Source organism: Chiloscyllium plagiosum, chromosome 40 (assembly GCF_004010195.1).
Source record: "Chiloscyllium plagiosum isolate BGI_BamShark_2017 chromosome 40, ASM401019v2, whole genome shotgun sequence".
Lineage (NCBI taxonomy): Eukaryota > Metazoa > Chordata > Chondrichthyes > Orectolobiformes > Hemiscylliidae > Chiloscyllium > Chiloscyllium plagiosum.
In genome coordinates, this window is record NC_057749.1 from 2,926,095 (window position 1) to 2,950,872 (window position 24,778).

At 40.2% G+C, this 24,778-nt stretch overlaps 1 protein-coding gene across 1 annotated transcript in view; it reads left to right on the forward strand.

The window, feature by feature from the left end:
- The window catches only part of LOC122542423 (fibrillin-1-like), a 598,619-nt gene that overhangs the window by 424,004 nt on the left and 149,837 nt on the right, over positions 1-24,778 (forward strand). Inside the window, exons 30-31 of the mRNA XM_043680114.1 lie at positions 504-629; positions 844-969. Of these exons, the coding sequence (XP_043536049.1) occupies positions 504-629; positions 844-969 (252 nt within the window). The remainder of the gene's footprint in view (positions 1-503; positions 630-843; positions 970-24,778) is intronic.

Sequence of the window (24,778 nt, forward strand, 5' to 3'; positions counted from 1 at the left end):
GCCTGTTTCCACACTGTAAGTAATCTAATCTAATCTAACATAATCTAATCTAGTGTGTTAAACACTGGAATGTAACTATATTTAAATAGACTTCAGATACACACTGTAGTGATTGTAGTGAGGTCAGCCAGGTGGACATCACAGGGTATGGTTTCCTGATTGGGGCTCTTAATCTGGTCGAATTAAAGATTCCTGGCAGACAGGAATGTCAGAGGTTCAGTTCCCTCTGAGAGCTGGCTCTGATGAAGCTGGATCAATATCATGGACTTCCCACATGTAAATAATGGGAGGCTTGGTGACGAGAAACCTGCATCTGTGTAATTATTTCACACATTTTGTAAGGATTAATTACATTTTATTAAACTCTCGCTCCGCTTAACTAATATGTCCACCAACTGTTCTCTTATTCCTCCAGTCTCAGGCATCTCTTCAGACCATATTAAATGGTAACATTGGCCACTATCTCTCCAGCATGGCAACATAAACTACTGTTTTTCTTCCAGATATTGACGAATGTGAGGATAATCCTGATATTTGTGATGGAGGACAGTGTGCCAATGTACCTGGAGAATATCGATGTCTCTGCTATGATGGATTCATGGCTTCTGAGGATATGAGGACCTGTCTAGGTAAGACTCGGTTGGAGTTTTCTTGCTAATATCCTAAGATTACAGCTGACATGTTAGGCTGAGTACATGAGAAAGTACTAAAAGTAATTATATGAATTGTATAATATTTAGAAGTGCATCATTCAAACCGTATAGCACTTCGCTAAACAGTTATTGACAATTCAGTATCCTAGGGCTATGAATGCTATAACTTAATTTTAACTTTGATCCACAGATGTCAATGAATGTGAACTTAATCCAAATATATGTCTTAGTGGCACTTGTGAGAACACCAAAGGATCATTCATTTGTCACTGTGAGCTAGGCTACTCTGTGAAGAAAGGAACAACTGGTTGTACAGGTAAGCAAATTTTAACTTGCAGAACACATCTTTATCCATTTAAATGTTGTACTTTTAAATATGTAATTGTTACTGGTAATGCCGTATATCTAATAAAATTTCTAACAGTCCTTTATTTTCCATATTTAAGGATAAGGTAATCAGCTTCTAAAATAAAACAGCAAGCCCTCCTGACATCCTCAAACTGTCTCCATGTTAATGTAGAAGAATAAGGCATCTTGTCTGCCCTTGGGCTTTAGGGACCAGAAAGCAAAAGCAAGGTGGCCAGCCCAGCACTGTCCCTATGCAGTCCGCTATTTCTGGCTATAGGTGGAAAGGGCACCTACTTTGAAAGGCTGTCTTGTGCCTATCAGATGCAGCCTCTTCAAAGTTTGTGCCTACCATTTTAGAATCACCCCTGCCCTGGCTTCTAAAATAGGGCCCCCCTCTCTTTGCTTTGGTTTGCCAGGGAGCCTGTCCAATATCTGAAGTTCACAAATCATCAGTCTTCTTCAGGACTGATTACAGTATGTTAATGCCACCTTTCAATCCTGGGTGCTGCTGATTAGATTAGATTAGATTAGATTACTTACAGTGTGGAAACAGGCCCTTCGGCCCAACAAGTCCACACCGACCCGCCGAAGCGCACCCACCCAAACCCATTCCCCTTCATTTACCCCTGCACCTAACACTACAGGCAATTTAGCATGGCCAATTCACCTAACCTGCACATTTTTGGACTGTGAGAGGAAACCGGAGCACCCGGAGGAAACCCACGCAGACACGGGGAGAATGTGCAAACTCCACACAGTCGGTCGCCTGAGGCGGGAATTGAACCCGGGTCTCTGGCGCTGTGAGGCAGCAGTGCTAACCACTGCGCCACCGTGCCGCCCACTGATACTGTAGAGCTTCCAGTCAGTCAGATTTTCCAGCAACTCTCTTCATCCAACTGGGGTTAGAAGTCATATTCTGAGTCGTTTAAGTCTCCTCTGGTGTAATATTGCTGCAGGGCAATGGGTGCTCAGGTGGGCAGGCTGACCACTGTCCTTTCAGCTGGGGGTAGTGCAGGTATGGGAAAATGTCCTCCTCACCACCCCCCCACACCCCCAGCCACCACCCTCCCCCCCCCCCACCCCAACATGTGAACTCTGCTCCAAAATCTCATGTCTTTATCTACAATGTCATGTCTTGTCATCAAAGGAAGTTTTAATACAGCGAAACAAAACAAATATAATGAATGTGCAATTTCTGTTGTTAAGTTCGTTACTGTAAGATTAAACCTAAACTTTATAACAAATATTTTATCATGCATTGAAAAGAGACAAAGCATCTTTAAGGTTATGTTTCAGTTTTTGTCCTGTAAAATTAATCAGCAACTACTTTTGGGTTAATAATAGGTAAGAACATGATCACAACCTGAAATGTTTACAGTGACTCTTCTGTAAAATTATTTCCCAATGAAGTTACAAAATAACAAGTAAAGTTTGTTTTGACTTTAACCTTTGGATTTTCAATTTATGATAGATTAATCAGATGGGTTTAAGTGATTTTAGCTTTGGACTCTTGATCTCACTACATAATGATTAAAATTTTGAATGCTGTAATTTGAGCTGAATTATGTTTTTTGATCAACTGGGTTTTGACTGACATGGAAACTAATTTTCCATGTTAAGATTTTACAAGTCAAAATAATGAAACGGCCATACCTATAGATTCTCTGGTCAATTTATGGTGTAAAACTGATTGATGCCATTGAACTATTGTGTTCAAACCTATTGTGGTTGTGAGAATATCTGCAGCACTACATAAGTGATCAGGAAACTTAGTCAAATTTTATTCTCAATATTGGTTTGTACAGGCAGGCTAAGTAGCCACCTGGAGATCCCAGACCCCACCACTAGGGATATATTTCCCTCCCCTCCTCTATCTGCATTTCAGAGGGACCATTCCTTCATGACTCCCTTGTCAGATCCATGTCCCCCCTTCAGCCCACACCCCACTCCCGGCACCTTCCCCTTTGCAAGAAGTGCAAAACCTGCAACCACACCTCCCCCCTCACCTCTGTCCAAAGCCCTAAAGGATTCTTCCACACCTGACAGAAATTTACCAATACTTCCACACACACACGTTATCTATTGTATCCGTTGCACCCAATGTGGTCTCCTCTACGTCGGACAGATAGGACACCAACTTGCAGATCATTTCAGAGAACATTTCTGGCACACCCGCACTAACCAACCCTACCACCCTGTGGCTGAACACTTTAACGCCCCCTCCCACTCCACCAAGGACCTACCTGATCTGCTGTGCTTTTCCAGCACCACGCTCTCGACATGGAGAGATTTGGCAGCCATTTTATAAGTGTGATCTTTATAGATAAAGCTTCCAAAATTCCAACTTGTTTTTAACTCTTAAATTCAGTTGGGTAAATTACTGATAATTGAAATAGTGTAAGATATGCACATCAGTTGGTATATCTATAAAAGGAACTGTCAAGTAGATTTCAAACTGATATTTTTCATTTATGTTGGGAAGTAATTGTTTATCATTATATAAATATATATTTCCAGGCTAATTATTTGATTAGTAGTAGGAAAAAATAAATAAGTAACTGCCAATTCTTTCTACTGTATTATCCTACTTGGCATGATTTAGTTCATGAAAGGTTTTACCAGCTTTAACATAAAATTTTTGCAAATCTTATCATCATCTCTGCTCCCCACTTAGAATGCTCCTGAGCATTTTGATAATGCTGTATTCTTCAAAAAATGGTTGAAATTTTCCAGACAGGTCAATACCTTGAATGTATTTTCACTTTGGGCAATCTTGACTAACTAAACTAAGTTTGACTGCATGTCATTAATATCTGGCCTCTTATATTCTGAGTGGATATTATCATGTATTTCCCTTTAAAATGTGGTCAGAACAGCCTCCTGTAATGACGACCCTTCTTTATTAATTATGATTAACATTTGAAATCAACAGCCCTTTTCTCCGTTTAATCTTAAATTAAACTCGGTGTTATGATCTGGTGAGTAGGGGTAATAAATTATGTTACTTCAGATTTTAAAAAGATGATAAACTTTAAAAAGAGTTTGGAAGTAGGGTAGCTAAACACACCAAAGGGTTTTCTTTTAATTCCTTCATCGGCTGTTAGCATCGCTCACTGATCACTGAGCTGCTTTCTTGAACTGCTGTAGTCCCTTTGCTGTAGGTCACACAATGAGGGAATTCCTTGATTTTGACCCAGTAACAGTGAAAGAATGACAATATATTTCCAAGTCAGGGTGGTGAGTAGTTTCAAGGGAGCTTGTAGGTGGTGGCATTTCCATGTAATTGCTGCCCTTGCCATAGAGTCATGCAAGCACGGAAACAGACCCTTCAGTCAAACCAGTCCGTGCTGAACATAATCTCAAACCAGTGCCACCTGACTACTCCTGGCCCATATCCCTCCAAACCTTTCCTATTCGTGTACTTGTCAAAGCGTCTTTTAAAGGTTGCAACTATGCCCACTTCCACCACCGCCTCAGGAAGTTCATTACACACATGAACCACCCTCTATGTAAACGTTTGCCTCTTATGTCTTCTTTAAATCTGTCTTCTCTCACCTTAAAAATATGCTCCCAAGTCTTGAAATCCCCCATCCTAGGGAAAAGATACTTACTGTTAGCCCTATCAATACCCCTCATGATATTATAAACCTCTATAAGGTCACCTCTCAACATCCTACGCTCCAGTGAAAAAATTCCCAGCCTAACCAGCCTTTCTTTATAACTCAAACCTTCCAAACCCTTTTCTGACCCCTCTCCAGCTTAATAATATCCTTCCTATAACAATGGCCTGTACAACCTCAACATATCATCCCAATTCCTATACACAAAGGACTGAGCAATGAAGGCAGACGTGTTAAATGGCTTTTTAACCACCCTGACTATATGTGATGCAAACTTCAAAGAATTATACACCTGAACCCTTGGGACCCTCTGTTCTCCAACACTACCCAAGGCCCTACCCAATTGTATCAGTCTTGCCCCATTTATTGTACCAACATGCAATACCTCACATTTACCCAAATTGAACTCCATCTGCCATTTTCAGACACATTTGATCAAGATCCCTTTCTAATCTTAGAAAACCTTCTTTGCTGTCTCATATGCCACCAATTTTTGTGTTGTCCACAAACTTACTGACCATGCCTTCTTTATTTTTATCTATATCATTTGTATAAATGACAAACAAGAGAACCCAGAACTGATCCCTCAGTACACTACTAGTGACAGGCCTCCAGTCTGAAAAGCAAACTTCTACCATCACTCTTGACTCCTGCCATTAGGCCAGTGTTGTATCCAATTGGCAAGCTCACTGTGAATCTTATGTGATCGAATTTACTAATAAGTCTACCACACAGAACCTTGTCAAAGGCTTTACTAAAGTCAAGTAAACAACGTCTATTGCTCTGCCCTCATCAATCTTTTTAGTAACTTCCTCAAAAAACTCAATCGAGTTTGTGGGACATGATTTTCCTAGCTAAAAACCATGCTGACTATCCCATATTAATTTTTGCCCCTCTAAATGTCTGTAAATTCTACCTTTTAGAATCACCTGCAACCACTTACTCACAATCGAAGTCAGACTCACTAGTCTATAGTTCCCTGGTTTGTCATTATAACCCTTCTTAAGGGCACATTAGTCATCAGACATCTCACCTGTAGTTATAGATATTTCAGATATTTCAACAAGGGGCCCTGCAGTTTTCTCCCTTACTTCCCACATCCATCTAGGATAGAATAGATCAGGTCACACCAGCCTTTCTTTATATTCTCTAAGACCTCCTGAATTTCTGCTTCTGTAATATGAACTATTTTTAAAACACCAATATTTATTTCCTTAAGTTCTCTAACTTCCATTTTTTTCTCCACAGTAAAAACTTACACAAAATATTAATTTAATATTTCTACCACCTTCTGGGGTTCAGCACAAAGGTGACCTCTTTGATTTTTAAGGGGCTCTACCCTCTTACTCCTTATATGCTTGGAGAATCCTTTTGAATTACCCTTAATCTTATCTGCCAATGTTATCTCATCTTCCCTCTTTTCCTTCCTGATTTCCTTTTTAAGAATGCCCCGACACTCTTTATATTGATTAATTGAACCCAGTTGTCGATATCTAATTTATGATTTTCTTTTATTCTTGACTAGAACCTCAACATTTTTATTAATCCATTGTTCTTTAATCTTACCAACCTTACCCTTCACTCTTGAAAGCCTCCTATTTGGCTGACATCTTTTTATCTGCAAACAGTCTACTCCAATCAACATTTGAAAGTTCTTGTCTCATAGCATTAAAACTTTTATGGAAGTCTTATCCTTTTCTATAATCATTTAAAAACTGTTAGACCCAAAGTGTTCCCCTACTTTCACTTCAGTCATCTGCCTGCTTTATTGGTCAAAAGAAGGTCAAGTTTTGCTCCTTCTCTAGTAGGCACATCCACATATTGATAAAGAAAGTTTTCTTGAACATGTTTGACAGATTCTTCACCATCCAAACCTTTAACACTATGGTAACCCAGTCAATGTTTGGAAAATTAAAATCCCCCCATTATTACACTCTTATTATGTTTACATATATCTGAAAACTCTCCACATATTTGTTTCATAATTTCTGTCTATTGGGGAACTGATAGTACACCATCAAGGTGATCTTTCCTTTCTTATTTCTAATTTTCACAGGATGATTTTTTAGACAGCATTTTGGGTTTGGAAGGTGCTGTCTAGGAAGCATTGGTGAATTTCTGCAGTGCATCTCTACCACAAAGTGGTAGAGGGATTAAATATCTGTGGATTTGGTGCCAATCAGGCAGCCTAATTTGACCTGTTTGGTGTCAAATTTCTTAACTGTTATTGGAGCTGCCCTCATCCAAGCAAGTGGCAAGTATTCCACCACTCTCCTGACTTGGTGCATGATAGATGGTGAGCATGCCTCAGGGAGTCAGGAAGTGTTCTCCTCATTGAGTTTCTGACTTGCTGATGTAGCCACAGAAATTATACGGCTAGTCCAGTTGAATTTCTAGTCCATGGTAACTCCTAAGATGTTGATAGGTATTCAATGGTGATGATGCCATTGAAATCAAAGAATGATGGTTGGGTTTTCTCTTGATGAAGATGGCCATTGCCTGGCACTTGTGTGGTACCAAAGTTACTTCTCAGCCCAAAATGCCGTAAGTGTAGGTCTTGCTGCATGTGAACATGACTGCATTAGTATCAGAGGATGATCAAACTGCTTAATTCTGGCTTTGTTTTCAAAAGCTGTTGTGTTTTATTTTTTAAATTGGGTAACTCGTTATTATTAGAATTCCGCAAGTAAGTCTGCAAGTGCTGCTTTTGGATGCCTAAGGATGCAAGTCTTTGATGACCATGACATCTGTGCTGATACTAAAATCCTTGGGTATAAGGCAGTTATCCTCCATCTATTCTGAGAATTAAATGATTTCAAAATTAGGACTATGTTTAGATGCCACCTCAAAACTCTTGAGACACACCATCAATGCTGTGTGAGACAGATTTTCTGCATCAGCTGGGAGGACAGTCTTAATAACATCAGCAGCCGATAGTGAAACCACCTCCATTGAACCAGCCATGTACTTAGGATACATGAGTTCCACAGCAAATCCTCTTTACCCAGCTCAAGGAAGGCAGTCAAACCAGAAGAGGACAGTAGAAGTGTTTCTAAAGCTTCCCTCAAGAAATGTAACTTAGATGTCATTGCTTGGGAGACCCTCATTCAGAAGAAACCGACGTGGAGAAAGTGCCTATTTGAAGGGGCACAATATTTTGAGAACACCCATTGGTAGGATGAAGTATGAAAAAGCAATCTGAAAAAGGAATGCCAGTGATCTCCAGGTTAAGGGGCAATTCCACCACCCAGAAACACCTGCCAAGTGGGCTCATCAGCCACACATCGACCCACAGACCCCATGACCAGTGACACAGAATTTCCCAGGTGGGCAATCATACTTAAGAACCAGGAGCAGGAGTAGGCCATCTGACCCTTCAAGTCCACTCCACCATTCAATAAGATAATGGCTGATCTTTTTGTGACCTCATCTCCACTTACCCACCCTCTAACCCTAACCCTTAATTCCTTTACTGTTCAAAACGTTATCTATCTTAGCCTTAAAAACATTCAATGAGGAAGCCTCAACTATTTCACTGGGCAGGGAATTCCACAAGTTGACAGCCCTCTGGGTGAAGAAGTTCCTCCTCAATTCAGTCCTAAATCTGCTCCCCCTAATTTTGAGGCAATGCCCTCTTGTCCTAATTTCACCTGCCAGAGAAAACATCCTCCTGCTTTTATCTTACCAGTTTCCTTCACAATTTTATATGTTTCTATCAGATTCCCCCTCATTCTTCAAAATTCCAATGAGTATAGTCTCAGTCTCCCCTCATTAACCACGCCCCTCAACTCCAGAATGTACTTTCTCTGCACCCCCTCCAGTGCCTGTACATCCCTTCTCCAGTGAGGAGACCAAAACTGCATGCAGTACTCCAGGTGTGACCTCACCAGCACCCTGTACAACTGCAACACAACCCCCCTGCTTTTAATTCAATCCCTTTAGCAATGAAAGATAAAATTCATTTGCCTTCTTAATTACCTGTTGCACCTGCAGACCAACCTTCTGCAATTCTTTCACAAAAACACCCAGGTCCCTCTGCATAACAGCATGCTGCAATTTTTTACCCTTCCAATAATAGTCCTTTTTACTGTTATTCCTACCAAAATGGATACTTCACATTTATCAACATTGTACTCTATCTGCCAGACCTTTGCCCACCCACTTAAACTATTTATATCCCTCTTCAAACTTCCAGAGTCCTCTGCACTCTTTGCTATACCACTCATCTCATTATCATTCACAAACTTTGACACACTATGTATCAGTGTAAATGGTAAACAATTGTGGTCTCAACACTGATCCCTGAGGCACACCATTAATCAATGAACTCCAACCAGAAAATCACTCACTTTTCACCATTCTTTGCTTCCTGTTTGTTAGCCAATCCTGTATCCATGCCAATACATTGTCCATAACACCATGTACCTTTATCTTACACTGCAGCCTTTTGTGCAGCACCTTGTCGAATGCCTTTTGAATGAACCAGGATGTAGAGATCTGACATTCAGTGCCCTTTTATAACACTGTTAATTTTGGCTCAGACTGATACTTGTGTAGTGATCATTTTATCAGCTTTCCCAACCTGGTCAGATGATTAAAGCAGCCATTTTAGGTCAGTGTTTTGTATTTTTAAAAACCATTTGTAGTCTGTGAACAAATCACTATTAAAACAAGTAATCATATTTAAATATTGGTAGTCCGTGCTTATCATTGTCTCACTAATGTTGTCATTCATGTTATTGCATTAATGAAAATGTAGTGCTTTTCTTTTATTGTACAGTAGGGTAAAATTAAATCTAGTGAAATAAATAAATGTGTAAATATTTCATATAAGAATAATACAAATATTATTTCATATAAGAATAATACAAATAAAATAACAAATTAAATAATAAACATTAGCAAATCTGGACAATAACAAACTCTAAAATGAAACAAAGAGCTAGATGATGAAAATCTGAAACGAAAAAGAATTGTTGGAGAAACGCAGCAAGTTTGGCTGTATCTGGAGAGGGAGCAGTCCAGTGACCCTTTGGAACTTAATTGAAAAGTTCTAGTATGGTGTAGCACAGCATACAAGGCCATTCAGCCCATTGAGTCTCTTTTAAGGAGCAGTACATTTCCACTCTTCTCTTTCCTCACATTCCTGCAATTTTCCTTCAAGTATTTGCTTAATTTATTTTCAAAGCATACTGCTGAATCTGTATCCACAAGCATCTCAAGCAGTGTATTCTAAACACTAATCTTTTTTTCTTGTTAAAACTCCTATGTCACTTCTGGTTCTTTTGTCATTTCCACAAATCTAGGCCATTTCTTTACTAAAGCCTTTGGCCTTTGGAAGCAGTTTCTGCTTATTAACTTTACCTTAATTCTTCATAATTTTAAACATGTCTAACAAATTTTCTCTTCATCGTCTCTGCTCTTAACTTCACCAGTTTATCCACCTGACAGCACTGCCTCATTCCTGAAACCATTCTAGTAAATTTCTACCGAAAAAATATAATGGAAGCTGGAGATCAGTAATAAAAACAGAGTGTGCTGGAAATACTCAATAGGCCTGGCTGTATCTGTGGTTTGAGAAGTGGAGTTTTGAGTCTCCAATGTGATTCTTATTTTAAGACAATTTTATATATTTTGGTTTACATTGATAAATTTGATTATCACATGAAGTTTCCCTACTCACCATTTTTAAAATATAAAAAAAAAGTGATGCTGGGAGTTTTCTGCATTTGCAGTCATCAAACCAAGTTTATTTTTCTGTTGACTTGAATGGTGGGCAAGATTGTGGAAACGAAAGGAAAACGTTATGAATTCTGTGTTGAGTTCGAAATCACACTTCTTTTTTGAAACAAAGACAAAAATAAAGTGACTTGTTACTACACAGTGCTTTTCATGACCTCAGTGTTGTCAAACAAGAGTGTTACAGTAAAGGAAGTACTTTTTTAAGTAAAGTCACTGTTATAGTAAGGAATTGGACTTACTGAGCAAAGTAAATTTCCATTGTGTCTGACTGTTTCTCTGTCTTATCACACAGGTTCATGATTGCTTTTTTCCATTTATGAATTGACTCAATGTTCCAAGTGAAACATTGAATTGCTGTGTACTTGGATTAAGCATGAACAATTTGCAAATGTAACATTGAACATCCCTGCAATCTAATATGGTCACATGGTTGAATGTTTGCCTGTGCCAAGTTAGAACAAGTGATCTCAGTCAGAGTAGGAGTGGCCTGCTTCATTACTCCAAAGTTCAAGCTCCTATTTATTATCCACCAATTCCCATTTGTACTTGTGTGGGCATTGCGTGAAACCACAATCAGACATGAACCTGATATTGTACAGCTCAGTAAAAGAGGCATTGTCAGAGACATCTGACACCCAGCCACATTATAGGGCACTAGGAGAGTTGATAAAACACTTCCTCGGTTTCAAGTGGTATAATGAAGGAGTGATTTGGAAGACTTAATTGGGGAATTCTAGAGCTTAAGACCTGGATACCCAAACACATAGCACCATGGAAGGGCAGAGGAAATTGATGATGTACAAGAGGCCAAAATTTAAAAAGTAAGATTGTAGGACTGGAGTGGTTGTTTTCAAAGATTGTGAGTCAATTTTATTTTAAAAAAGAAGTGTATTATGACGTGATTTGAAGAAAGGAGGAGCAATCATGGAGAGAGAAAAGCTTTAACACCAACATTTAAGTGAGAAACAAGGAAGACAGTTGGGTAGTCAGTAACAGTAGAGTGGAGGAAGCAAGAAATGGGTCTCATGGGCAAAATAAACTTGGAGAGGGCACAAGAATTGAGCTCCAGATGTGTATTCGGGGCTAGGTCAATGTAGAATCTTAGATAACATTTAGATCAGTAGGCATGGGGAAATGAGGGAAACAGTTGAGGCAGCTGAAAAAATATTTTTATATTTCAAGCCCTCCATTGCCAGCAACATCGTGGTAAATCTTTTCCAAGCTCTCTCCAGTTCAATAATATCTTTCCTGTAAAAGGGCAACCAGGACTGCACACAGTATTCCATAAGAGGCCTCACCAATGTCCTGTACAACCTCAACATGACATCCCAACTTCGATACTCAACGGTCTGCTAACTGCCTTCTTAACCATTCTATCTACCTGTGACATAAATTTCAAAGATTTATGTTCTATGAATCCCCAGGTCTTCCTGTTCTACAGTACTACCCAAGGCCCTTCCATTAATTGTATAAGTCCTGTCTTTGGTTTACCAAAATACAATACCTCATAATAATCCAAAATAAACTCCATCCGTCACTCCTCAGCCCATTGACCCAATTGATCAAGATCCCTTTGGATATCTTAACTCTTCACTGTCACCAGTGTTGGTCTCATTTGCAAACCTACTAACCATGTCTCCTATATTGTTATCCAAATTATTTATATAAATGACAATCTACAGTGGACCCGCTACCGAACCGTGCAGAACACTGCTGGTCACAGGCCTCCAGTCCAAGAAATAACCCTCCACCATCACCTTCTGTCTCCTACCATCAAGCCAATTTTGTATTCAATTGACAAGCTCTCCCTGAATTCCGTGCGATCTGACTTTACTAATTAGCTACCATGAGGAACCTCATCAGAGGTTTTGCTGAGGTCCGTGGAGACGATGTTTGTTGTTCTACCCTCATCAACCTTTTTGGTTATGTCCTCAAGAAGTGCAACCAAGTGTGTGAGACACAATTTCCTATGCACAAACCAACGCTGACTATTCGTAAACAGTCCCTGCTTCTCCAAACACATGTAAAACCTATATCTCAGAATCCCTTCCAAAAACCTACTCACCATTGATGTCAAACTTGTTCCCAGGCTTCTCCTTGTGGCCTTTCTTAAATAAAGGCACAATATTAGTCACTCTCCAGTTCTCCAACACCTCACCCATTGCTATAGGTGGTTTAAATATCTCTGCTAGAGGTCCTGCGATTTCTTCTCAACTTCCCACAGTGTCCTGGAGTACACTTGATCAGTTCCCTGAAGATTTGCCCACCTTTGTTTTTTAAGGTCTCCTGCACCACCTCCTCTGTAATGTAGACTGTTTTCAAGATATCAGTATTTATTTCCCTGAATTCCCTAGCCTCCATGTCTTTCTCCACAGTAAAAACTGACACGAAATATTCATTTAGTATTTCTCCCAAATCATGTGGCTCGACCAGTACATGATCTCGTTATAAGAAAATAATGATTTTATTGCTAGCTGAAAACTAGCAAAAGCTAAAAAAAGCAAAATGTTAAGTCTGAGACTCAAGCACAAAATCATCTGGTGAATCTTGTGATCTGCTTTCAGCATTTGTGGCCATTTTCCTTAATGTTTATTGAGTAAATCCACCAATCCTGTACTCCCAACAAGGAAGCACACGGAAAAAGAATGTATTCATGGGATTTAGGTGTCACTGGCTAGACCTCTTATTTATTGCCCGCCTTCATTGACCCTTTATTTGAGTGGCTTGTTAGAGCCATTTCAGAGGGCAATTAAGAGTCAACTGTGCATTTGGAATCAAAAAGGAAAGTCACCATTGTCTTACCAAAACATAGGACTGTTTCCCATTTGAGATGAAGTGAAAGAGACGACTGATGGTAATTTAATCTGAGGGTCACCTAAGGTGAGAGGAAAGACTGACAGGGTGAATCCTTCATGTTGACCTCAGCTAGTGTGGGAATTGAACCCACACTATTGGCCACACTCTGCATCACTAAGCAGCTGTCCAGCCAACCAAACCCTTTGGCCATGCAGTAATCACATGTAAGCAGAAGGATGAGAGATTTCCTTCCCTAAATGGCATTGAGAACCAGATGGGTTTTTCCAACAATCGCCGTTAGTCTAGCTTTTAATTCCAGATTTAACCATCTGCCAGGTATAATTCAAACTCATGTCCCCAGAGCATTAGCCTGAGATTCTATATTTCAGTCCAATGACATTACCACTGTGCCATTGCCTACCCTGTCATTCATTAAGCAGCACAATACCTCACAGGGAGCAGGGAATCAATTAATTTATTTGAGAACATGTTCTCACAAACAATTTGACAAGCACTAACGAACGTATAGTCATTCAAACTTTAAAGTTGTGTACACAGTTTATTTCACCCAAGCACATCAACATTTAAGCAGTAAACAAAATATGCAATCAAATAACTTCTGAGTGTTGAGAGATTGTTCAAGTCCCAGATAGTTTCTAAGAGAAAATTAAATGCAGACTTTATTTCAAATCTTACTCTTGCTACATTTTTATTGCATGCTGTATTTATTTAATTGTAAGTATGGCACAATAATAAACTTGAGTGACTCATTTAATAAGCATTTCATACACGGACTTCATGTCTGCACTTTGTTTCTGGTTTAGGAAGTTTTTGGCATTTAGCCTTTAAATTTAAGTTGTTTTGTTTCAATGAAAACAATAAAGCAACCATGAGAATGTAAGTATTTCCCATATATTAATCAACTAAACACAGATCATGGTTTATATTCCTAGTAGCTTAGAGAAGACATTCAATGCTTTCTTAATTACAATGACGAAAATTTCTTAAATACTTACTTTGTTTCCCAAACTATGCTGAGTAAACATGACCTCATTCAATTTCTGTTAATCTCTTTCTGTGCTTCAAGACAAAGTTGGCCCCTCAGTTTCCTGTGAAGAGTGGTAGTATCATTAATACAGTTGTCGCTACCATGTTCATTATTTTTAATTGTTGCCTCGAACTGGTTTCCGTAAAATATGAAATGAATAACCTGAGACATCTCTGGTGAACTATGTAAACCTGCATCTTAAAAACAAGTCTATTGAAATTATATAAAATTAAATGTAAATGATAAACTACCACAAACAAACACAGAGAATGCTGAAGAAACTCAGCAAGTCTGACAGCATCTGTGGAGAGAGAAACTGAATTCATGTTTTGAGCCCAGTAAGACCTGGTGAGTTTCTGCAGCATTTTCTGTGTTTGTTTCAGATTTCCAGCAACTGCTTTATTTTGCATTAAATGATAATATACTGCTCTTCCTGTTTTAAACCATTAAAAGTTGACCAAAATTGGCTTCGTACATGGCAAACTTCAATTAACATACAAACATATTTCTAAAACATAAGAACTAGGAGCAGGAGTAAGCAGTTCATCCCCTCCAGCCTGCTCTGCCTTTTTTATGATCATGACTGATCTCATCTTAGCCTCAACTCCACTTTCTTGCCCACTCTCTGTAACCTTTCAACCAATTACTAGTAAAAACTTCACCTATTTCCTCCTTAAATTCTCATAATGTTCCAGCATTCGCCATATTCTAGGATAATGAATTTCACAAATTCATGACCCTTTCATAGAAGGTATTTCTCCTTGTCCCTGTTTTAAATCTGCTAACCCTTATCCTAAAAGTGTGACCTCTCATTCTAGATTGCTTCATGTGAGGAAATATCCTTTCTACATCTACTTTGTCATTCCCCTTTAGCATCTAATATACTTCAATTAGCGTTGTCATTCTTTTAAATGGCAGAGAGTACCGGCTTAAACTGCTCATACAAATCCATCTTCTCTGGAATCAATCTAGTAATGCAGTCGTATTGTAGGCAGTCTCTCCTGAACTGCCTACAATACGACTGCATGCCTCCTCAAGTGAGAGGAGCAAAATTGTAGGCAATTCTTAAGGTACAGTCTCACTAATGCCTTGTACAGTTGCAGCAACACTTCCCTACTTCTATGCTCTATTCCTTTAATAATTTATGCCAAAATTCCATTTGCCTTCCTTATTACCTGCTGTACCTACATACTCGTTTTATAAAATCCATGCACAAGGGCACTAATCCCTCTGTATCAAAGGGCTATGAAGTTTCTCTCCATTCAGATGATAAGTTGCCTTTCTAACTGTCTTTCTAAAATTGCTAACCTCACATTTATCCACATTAAACTTCATTTGACAAATTATGACCCATTCACCTAAACTATCCATATCCATTTGTAAATTTCTTACTATTTCTTTGCAACTTACTTTTCTACCTGTTTTAGTGTCATCTACAAATTTGACTTTTGTGGTATGGCTAAGCTACCCTTTGATCTTTGTTAGATTCTCCTAACATCAATTTGAACAACTCTCATTTGATGAAAATTCCATGCACCTATAGCTATTTCACAAGGTAGTACTCACCCACATGACATTGAAATCATGTGTATCTACAAGTATGGTTCGAGGGTGAGTATGTTTATTTGAAATCTATGCATTGTGTTATTAGAATATCGTGATACAATATTGAGTAAAATATTCATCAGTGCTGATTGATTATCTGCAAAGTGGAATTTTTAACCTGTTCCAATGTAGATTCATAGATTCATGCAATGCAGAAAAGGCCCTTCAATCCATTGAGTCTACATAACTACCACTAAAAGTGCACTGATTCCAATTTCCTGCACTTGACCCATATCCTTGAATGTTGTGATAATGTGCTTCTGATTTGGTTATGTGTTTCTGCAAGTTTCCAGATATACTAGTTGTTTTCTCCCCACCCACAATCAGAACATACAAACATCTCTCTGCATAACGTACAGTGAGCATTTATTTTCTTTGTAGCCAATTTGGAAAAGATATTCAGAAATGTCACTGATTGGTTTAATAGAATTTCATATCTGAACAGAAGTACTTTGTCACTTTGACTCCTTTGTCAGGGGGAGTGTCTGCGATTGAGACTAATCAATGGTAAATTCCTCTGAAGAGATACAGCAGTGCAATCACAGGACAGGCCCCAAAGAGTCCCTGGATAGCAAGGCTGGCTGCCATGGTCCCCACGACCATAAATAGAGACATAAGCAGGGTGACCACTGCATGGGAATACCTATACTTGCAGGGTACTGTATTTGTTAGAAGGCTGAGTAGATCACAGTGCTGTCTGGAACATTTGGATAGATAAGAATTTTAAAATAATGAAATTGATTTATGCAATGTTTTATACACTATTAACATGAACTGTGAATTATGATATATACAGATGTCATCAGATTCTCACCAAGGCTGTGAATACTGCAGTAGGTAGACCTTCTAAATGTGTATTGGGAATTATGTTGGCTTGATTGACATTCTGTAGCGGCTGAAGCTTTATTCTCTGCCAGAGATGTGTTCAGTCATCTACTCAGGGATCGCTCAGCTGAATTACCATTAAATCAGGAAGTCCCTTTTGACAATCTCGTCCGGCATGGACTCTTCCATCACATTTCCTGGTGTGCCATGAAGCAAGACTGCTTTCCCCACCCACGTTTCAGTCTCCTTGGCCTTGATTCCCCTTACCCTTCTCATTCACTGTCTTTCTTTTCCTCCTCATCTTACTTTGCCTTGTTCCTCCTCCTCCAAAAATGTGAGCACTCCCTCATCCTCCTCCTCTTCAGGAACCACTGTCCTTAGATGCAGCATACAGCATGCAAAGGGTATCCAGGATAGTTTAGCATGTGAGTATTCAAGAGCTCCACCAGAATAGTCAAGACTTCAGAATTTGTATTTTAGCATGGCCATGACCTAGTTAGTGAAAGTCCTGGTGTAACACTGGCTGTCAATATCACTGAGCTGAGGTTTTGTCTGTGGATCCCAAATGGAGTATGAAGCTCTGTTTTCACAGGGTAGACATTGCTGACCAGAATCCATCCATGCAGTGAGAGTATAGGGTAGAATTGCTGAGGTAGTCTTGACTTGAAGGATATAGAATTATCATGGCAACATCCTGGAAAGCTGTGCAATAAATTGTTCATGTGGATGCAAACCTTCTGCACGCTTACTGAATCGTACTCCCTGCTGATGGTGAAGTAGTCTGAGTTCTTTGTTGGTGCCTTGATATGTCCGATCCGCAACACTGTAAGATTGCTGGAAACTTACTTTGGAAATTAGCTACATCTATTTAGAAGTTGATGAAGTCAACACACTGTGGGAAGGCATCTCAACAGTATGGATATCTGACTGGGCTGTAGTGGCTTTCAGTGTGACAGGTACAGCATGACAATGGACTTAGGGACCAGGTCACCATTCAGAAAGAAGATTGGTCACTGTCTCACAGGACAGCCAAATTCTTCTCCTGTGCTAGCGCTTCACATTTCCAGGAGGGAAAACCATTACAGTGTATATGTTGTGGCTATTTTCTGATTCTTCTCTTTAGCAATGGCCACTCAGGCTTTGGCTCTAGCCTAGTTCATGGGAACCTTTCCTTGTAGCATTTTATCAGGGCCGTGACCTGGTCAATGAATGTCCTGGTGTAGTGCTGGCTCGCATTATCACTTTGTGAATCCCTGAGTCAAGTTTGAAGCTACATTTTCAGAGGCGATTGCTACTGTTCCTGGCTGGGCTGCTCATTTGTTTGTCCAGAATCATAGAATCCCTACAGTGTGGAAACAGACCCCTCAGCCCAACAAGTCCACACTGACCCTCCAAAGAGTAACCCACCCCAGATCCATTCCCTACTACTCTACATTTACCCCAGACCTACACATCCCTGAACACTATGGGCAATTTCGCATGGGCAATTCACCTAACTTGCACATCTTGGGATTGTGGGAGGAAACCAGAGCACCTGGAGGAAACCCATGCAGACACGGGGAGAATATGCAAACTGCACAATCGCACTTTTGACTTCAGACAGAATGCATCTTGATCACAGGACATTCAATTTCTTGTGTTGGTCAATAGCATTGGGACTTTTGCATGTGGTACTCACCTGTCTGCTTTCAGAAGGGACAGTACAGAGCAGTTTCTTTGTCTTGATACACCACTTGAGGGAATACATTCTAGGTTACAACATAACCAGTTCTAATTTCCTTGTTCGTTCTTCTTTCAATAATTCCTCGTCGATGACTCCTTGTAAGTCTGAAACTATTAAAAATATTTTTTCAGTATTTACCTTCTCAAAACTATCAGTTCTGAAAAGCTTTGTTCATATTTCCTTAACATGCTCCATTCCCACAGGAAGTTCTGTTTTTCAAGCATGTCTTCAAAGTTCTCATCATGGTATAATATTCCCACTGACATTAAACCAAGTCCCATTGAAAATCAATATCACTTCCGCAGCTTTGTTTTCAGTGTCTCTAAATATAAAATTATGAACCAAAATACAATTTGCTGGAAAGATTCAGCAGGTCTGGCAGCATCTGTGGAGAGAAAATAGAATTAACATTTTGGGTCTAATGACACTTAGATTAGATTAGATTACATTACAATGTGGAAACAGGCCCTTCGGCCCAACAAGTCCACACCGACCCGCCGAAGCGCAACCCACCCATACCCCTACATTTACCCCTTACCTAACACTACGGGCAATTTAGCATGGCCAATTCACCTGACCCTGCACATCTTTGGACTGTGGGAGGAAACTGGAGCACCCGGAGGAAACCCACGCAGACACGGGGAGAACGTGCAAACTCCACACAGTCAGTCGCCTGAGCCGGGAATTGAACCCGGGTCTCTGGCGCTGTGAGGCAACAGTGCTAACCACTGTGCCACCGTGCCGCCCACTTCTTCAGAACATTTCAGGTCCACACTCTTCTTCAGATCATTGGACCTAAACGTTAACTCAGGACCTCCTGAGTTTTTTTCAACAATTTATAATTTTGTTTCTGAATTCCAGCATCTGCTGTTCTTTGGGGTTTTTCTTTTAAAAAATATGAAGCCCACTTGTGTTTTTGTAACCTTTCTTTCCCTGTAGTTTTCACTTCATGTTCTCATTATTTATACTTTGAGAACTCTCTGCTCCTCCATTACATTAGAAATCACACTTCATAACATATTTTTATTTTCTTATTTTTCCAAATTTGTTATTCACTTTATTTGTTTGCTTTGTATGTCCACGTGGTAAAAGAATGTGTGCACCCTTGTGCACTTTTACAAGACAAACTGCATTTGGTTCTAAAGAAGTCATACTGGACTCAGAAGGCTAATTGCTTTCGTCTGCCCACAGATGCTGCTGGTCCTGTTGAGTTTCTTCAGCAATTCCTGTTTTTAATTTCTGATTTCAACAATGTTTTATTTTTATTTGAATTGTTTAATTCACTTCCAACTCCATCCCTTCTAATCCCCATCCCGTACATGTATTCATAATACCCAGTGACCTTCCCCTCTGATACTGAATGATATGCATTCAGCAAAGGATTTAGTTTTATCAATTTACAGCCCACCTAATAAAATTTGGCATGAAATGATGTTGAACAGTCTTTTTTTCCATCATCTTCACCTTCATGCCTGCTTCTTTGGACAATAATCCTGTCCCCACTTCACGGACCCTTTCCTCCACTTCCAATATTCAACCTTCATTCGGACTTGATCTCTCCATCGAGAAAGACTGGTATAACATCAGTTGCCTTAGTTCCTTTCACACTGAATTTATGTCTCTTTTATCTTGACTCAATTTTTTTCCATCCTTATTCACTCTCTTCCCACCTACATTTGTGATTCTTCTGACATTTGGGTCAGTTCTATAGTTCCCAGTTTTTTTGGCCTTCACTATGAATGTTCAATTCCTCTACACATCCATATTCTATCAGGAGAGTCTAAAGGCTACCAGCTTCCTCCTTCAAAAGGCATGAGCAGTACCCATTCCCCATTGCTCCCCTGGCTGAGCTTGTTCTCACTTTGGACAGCTTCTCCTTTGACTCATGTCATTTTCTCCAAGTCAAAGTGTATTTATGGGTACAGCCAAACTGGTCTCTTTGTGGGGTATGTGAAATATCCCCTGGTCCAGTCCTACTCAGGCCCCACCAATAACTCTTTCTCTGATACATCAGTGATGTCATCAATGCTGCTTCATGCTTTCATTGAGAATTGGAAAAATTAATAAAGGCTGAAAGAACTGCAGATGCTATAAATCAGAGATGGAGATAGAGCTTGCTGGATGAGCTCGGCAGGTCTGACGGTGTCTGTGTAGAGAAATCAGATTTGGAGTTTCGGGTCGCATGACCCTTCCTCAGAGGAAGTTCTGGGGGGAGTGACTCAACCTGGAACGTTGACTCTGGTTTTTCTCCACAGATGCTGCTGGTGTGTTGGGATTATTCAGCGATTTCTGTTTTTGTCTTAGAAAAATTAATGTTTAATTCCAATTTCCATTCTTCTGCCACCTTCACCTGGTTCCTCATCCCTTCCTTTATTTGACTTGGGCAGTTTTCCCTGGAGCATCGGAGGCTGAGGGGTGACGTTATAGAAGTTTACAGAATTATGAGGGGCATGGATAGGGTAAATAGACAAAGTCTTTTCCTTGGGGTCAGGGAGTCCAGAACTAGAGGGCAAAGGTTTAGGGTAAGAAGGCAAAGATATAAAAGAGACTAATGGGGCAACTTTTTCACACAGAGGGTGGTACATATATGGAATAAGCTGCCAGAGGAAGTGGTGGAGTTGTGGTTCTGTTCGCTGAGCTGGGAATTTGTGTTGCAGACGTTTCATCCCCTGTCTAGGTGACATCCTCAGTGCTTGGGAGCCTCCTGTGAAGCACTTCTGTGATCTTTCCTCCTGCATTTATAGTGATTTGTCTCTGCCGTTTCCGGTTGTCAGTTCCAGCTGTCCGTTGCAGTAGCCGGTATATTGGGTCCAGGTCGATGTGCTTATTGATTGAATCTGTGGATGAGTGCCTTGCCTCTAGGAATTCCCTGGCTGTTCTCTGTTTGGCTTGTCCTATAATAGTAGTGTTGTCCCAGTCGAATTCATGTTGCTTGTCATCTGCGCGTGTGGCTACATAGGACAAACAGGGAGACAGCTAACGATCCGCATCCATAAACACCAACTAGCCACGAAACGACACGACCAGCTATCTTTAGTAGCCACACACACAGATGACAAGCAACATGAATTCGACTGGGACAATACTACTATTATAGGACAAGCCAAACAGAGAACAGCCAGGGAATTCCTGGAGGCATGGCACTCATCCACAGATTCAATCAATAAGCACATCGACCTGGACCCAATATACCGGCTACTGCAGCGGACAGCTGGAACTGACAACCGGAAACGGCAGATTCAAACCACTACAAATGCCGGAGGAAAGATCACAGAAGCGCTTCACAGGAGGCTCCCAAGCACTGAGGATGTCACCTAGACAGGGGATGAAACTTCTGCAACACAAATTCCCAGCTCGGCGAACAGAACCACAACAAAGATCACCGGAGCTACAAATCTTCTCACAGACTTTGAAGTGGTGGCGGCTGGTATAATTGCAACATTTATGAAGCATTTGGATGAGTATATGAATAGGAAAGGTTTGGAGGGATATGGGCCGGGTGCTGGCAGGTGGGACTAGATGGGATTGGGCTATCTGGTCGGCATGGACGGGTTGTTTCCATGCTGTACATCTCTATGACTCTATGACTGGTGGCTGTAATTATGGTGGATATATGCTGGAAGAGCTTAAAAATGTAACCTAGCAGGTGCTAACTTGGGAAAGTACATTGAATCTCCATGTTATGCCTGAGTGTCTATCCTCATACTACCAAGTTTCCAATCACAACAGAATGAAACTGAAAAGAGTCCAGGGCTTCAAATTTTCCATATACTGACTACATTACCACATTTGTTTCAGTGAGTCACTACTAGCTTTATGTTAATAAAAACCTTTATATAGGTGCTTCTTCACAGACAATGTAATAATCATGAGGCGAATCATCCCAGATGGTCTTGTACCTTCTCATTACTGGTTCATAGCAACAATGAAAAAACCCAGGGAAAGGCTTCCCTTGAAGTAAAGATTATACATTACCTAGAGTAAACTGGCAAAAATATAGAGTAATAGTCACAAAAAAATCAAAACCTGACTTGAATATAATTTCTTCATATTGTCAGTTGATGTAGAATAAAATACTTACAACAGTTTGCAGTAGTAAAGTAATCTGTAAGTCTACAGTCTGTCCAAGAAACTACAATACGGTATATCAAATATTTCCATTGCCTGAAGGAGACGAGGGTGAAATTTGACTAGGATGGACTGTTATTGTGTCTGCTGCCAGCTGTGTACTCCATTGATATTTTGTGCATCTAAGTCAGTGGTTCGGAAAATGGGGCATGTAATAAATGGCAGATGCAATGCATTATATCTCTGTTCAAGTCAAATTTCACTCTCAACATTTTGTGAATTGAAACTTCTGAAGTAGTGCTAAATATAGTTCACTGTAAAGCCATAAAATCTGAATAAAGTTTTAAGATAAGTTCCAGTTATTTTTGGTCAGTGCTATATGACAGAATAACATTTTTGTTAAGGTGGCCAGTGTGATCTAGCAATACAGAGCTGGTACCCAAGAACCAACACACTCTTATGATTTAGAGGTGCCAGTGTTGGACAGGGGTGGACAAAGACCGACAGGTTTATTTGGAAGTACAAACTTTCAGAGCGTTGCTCCTTTGTCAGGCAGCTACTCTTAAGTTAGACATACCACTCTAAGTAATTCCAAACCCAATCTGTCAAGGACTGATGTCTTTGTACTCTGACATCTACTTATTCAATGGTGAAATAGTCTACACTCTATTCTACATTGATTATTTAAAAGCATAACAGACATAGATTAGTCAACAACTTAAATTCATAGTTACATAATTATAGTAAAGGGTCGAGAATGATTAATTGACTGAGACTTAGTGCAATGTTGGAACTACTTGTAATATGGATCAACTCCAACTACATATTGAAAGCATTATCAAACAGAGGAACATTAGCAGATGATGTCAAGATCAGGAGACTGAAGAAAAAGTATCATGAACCAACAATTATGTTTATGTATGGAATAAAAAGCAATACTCTTTTCAGAAGGTGAAAAAAACACAGCTTGGAGTGAGGAACTCAACTGCTGGAGTACCGTGTCCAATTCTTGGCACTTCATTAGGAAGGATGTGAATGCTTAAGAGAGGATGCAGAAAATACTTATGAAAATAGTTCCAAGAATGAAAAACTAGAGATTACAGAAGCTTTTTTTAAAAAAACTGAGAATCATAGAGTCACAGAGACATACACCACATAAGCAGACCCTTCAGTCCAACTTGTCCATGTTGACCAGATATCCTATATAAATCTAGTTCCATTTGCCAGTATTTGGCCCATATCCCTCTAAACCCTTCCTATTCATATTCCCATCCAGATGCCTTTTAACTGTTGTAATGGTACCAAACTCCACCACTTCCTCTGACAGCTCATTCCATACATGCACCACTGGCTGTGTGAAAAAGTTTTCCCTTAGGTCCATTTTATGTCTTTCCCCTCGCACCTTAAACCTTTAGTTTTGGACTCTCCCACCCTGAAGAAAAGACCTTGCCTATTTACCCAATGTATGCCCCTCATGTATGCTTTTATAAACCTCTATAAGGTTTATGCTCTCAGCCTCCAATGCTGCAGAGAAAATAGCCCCAGCCTATTCAGCCTCTCCCTATACTGAAATACTCGACCCCTGGCAACACCCTCGTAAATCTTTTCTGAACCCTTTCAGGTTTCATAACATCCTCCCGATAGGAGGGAGATGAGAACAGCACACAATATTCCAAAAGTGACCGAACCAATGTTCTGCACAGCTGCAACATGACTTTCCAATTCCTACACTCAATGTTCTGACCAATAAAGGCAAGCATACCAAACACCTTCTTCACTATCCTATCTATCTGGGACTCCACTTACAAGGAACAATGAACCTGCACTCCAAGGTCTCTTTGTTCAGCAACACTTCAGGACCTTGGTATTAAGTGTATAAGGTAAAAACAATGACTGCAGATGCTGGAAACCAGATTTTGGATTAGTGGTGCTGGAAGAGCACAGCAGTTCAAGCAGCATCCGAGGAACAGCAAAATCGACATTTCGGGCAAAAGCCCTTCATCAGGAATAAAGACAGTGAGCCTGAAGCATGGAGAGATAAGCTAGAGGAGGGTGGGGAGAAAGTAGCATGAAGTACAATAGGTGAGTGGGGGAGGGGATGAAGGTGATAGATCAGGGAGGAGGGTGGAGTGGATAGGTGGAAAGGAAGATAGGCAGGTAGGACAAGTCATGGGGACAGTGCTGAGCTGGAAGTTTGGAACTAGGGTGAGGTGGGGGAAGGGGAAATAAGGAAACTGTTGAAGTCCACATTGATGCCCTGGCGTTGAAGTGTTCCGAGGCGGAAGATGAGGCGTTCTTCCTCCAGGCGTCTGGTGGTGAGGGAGCGGTGGTAAAGGAGGCCCAGGACCTC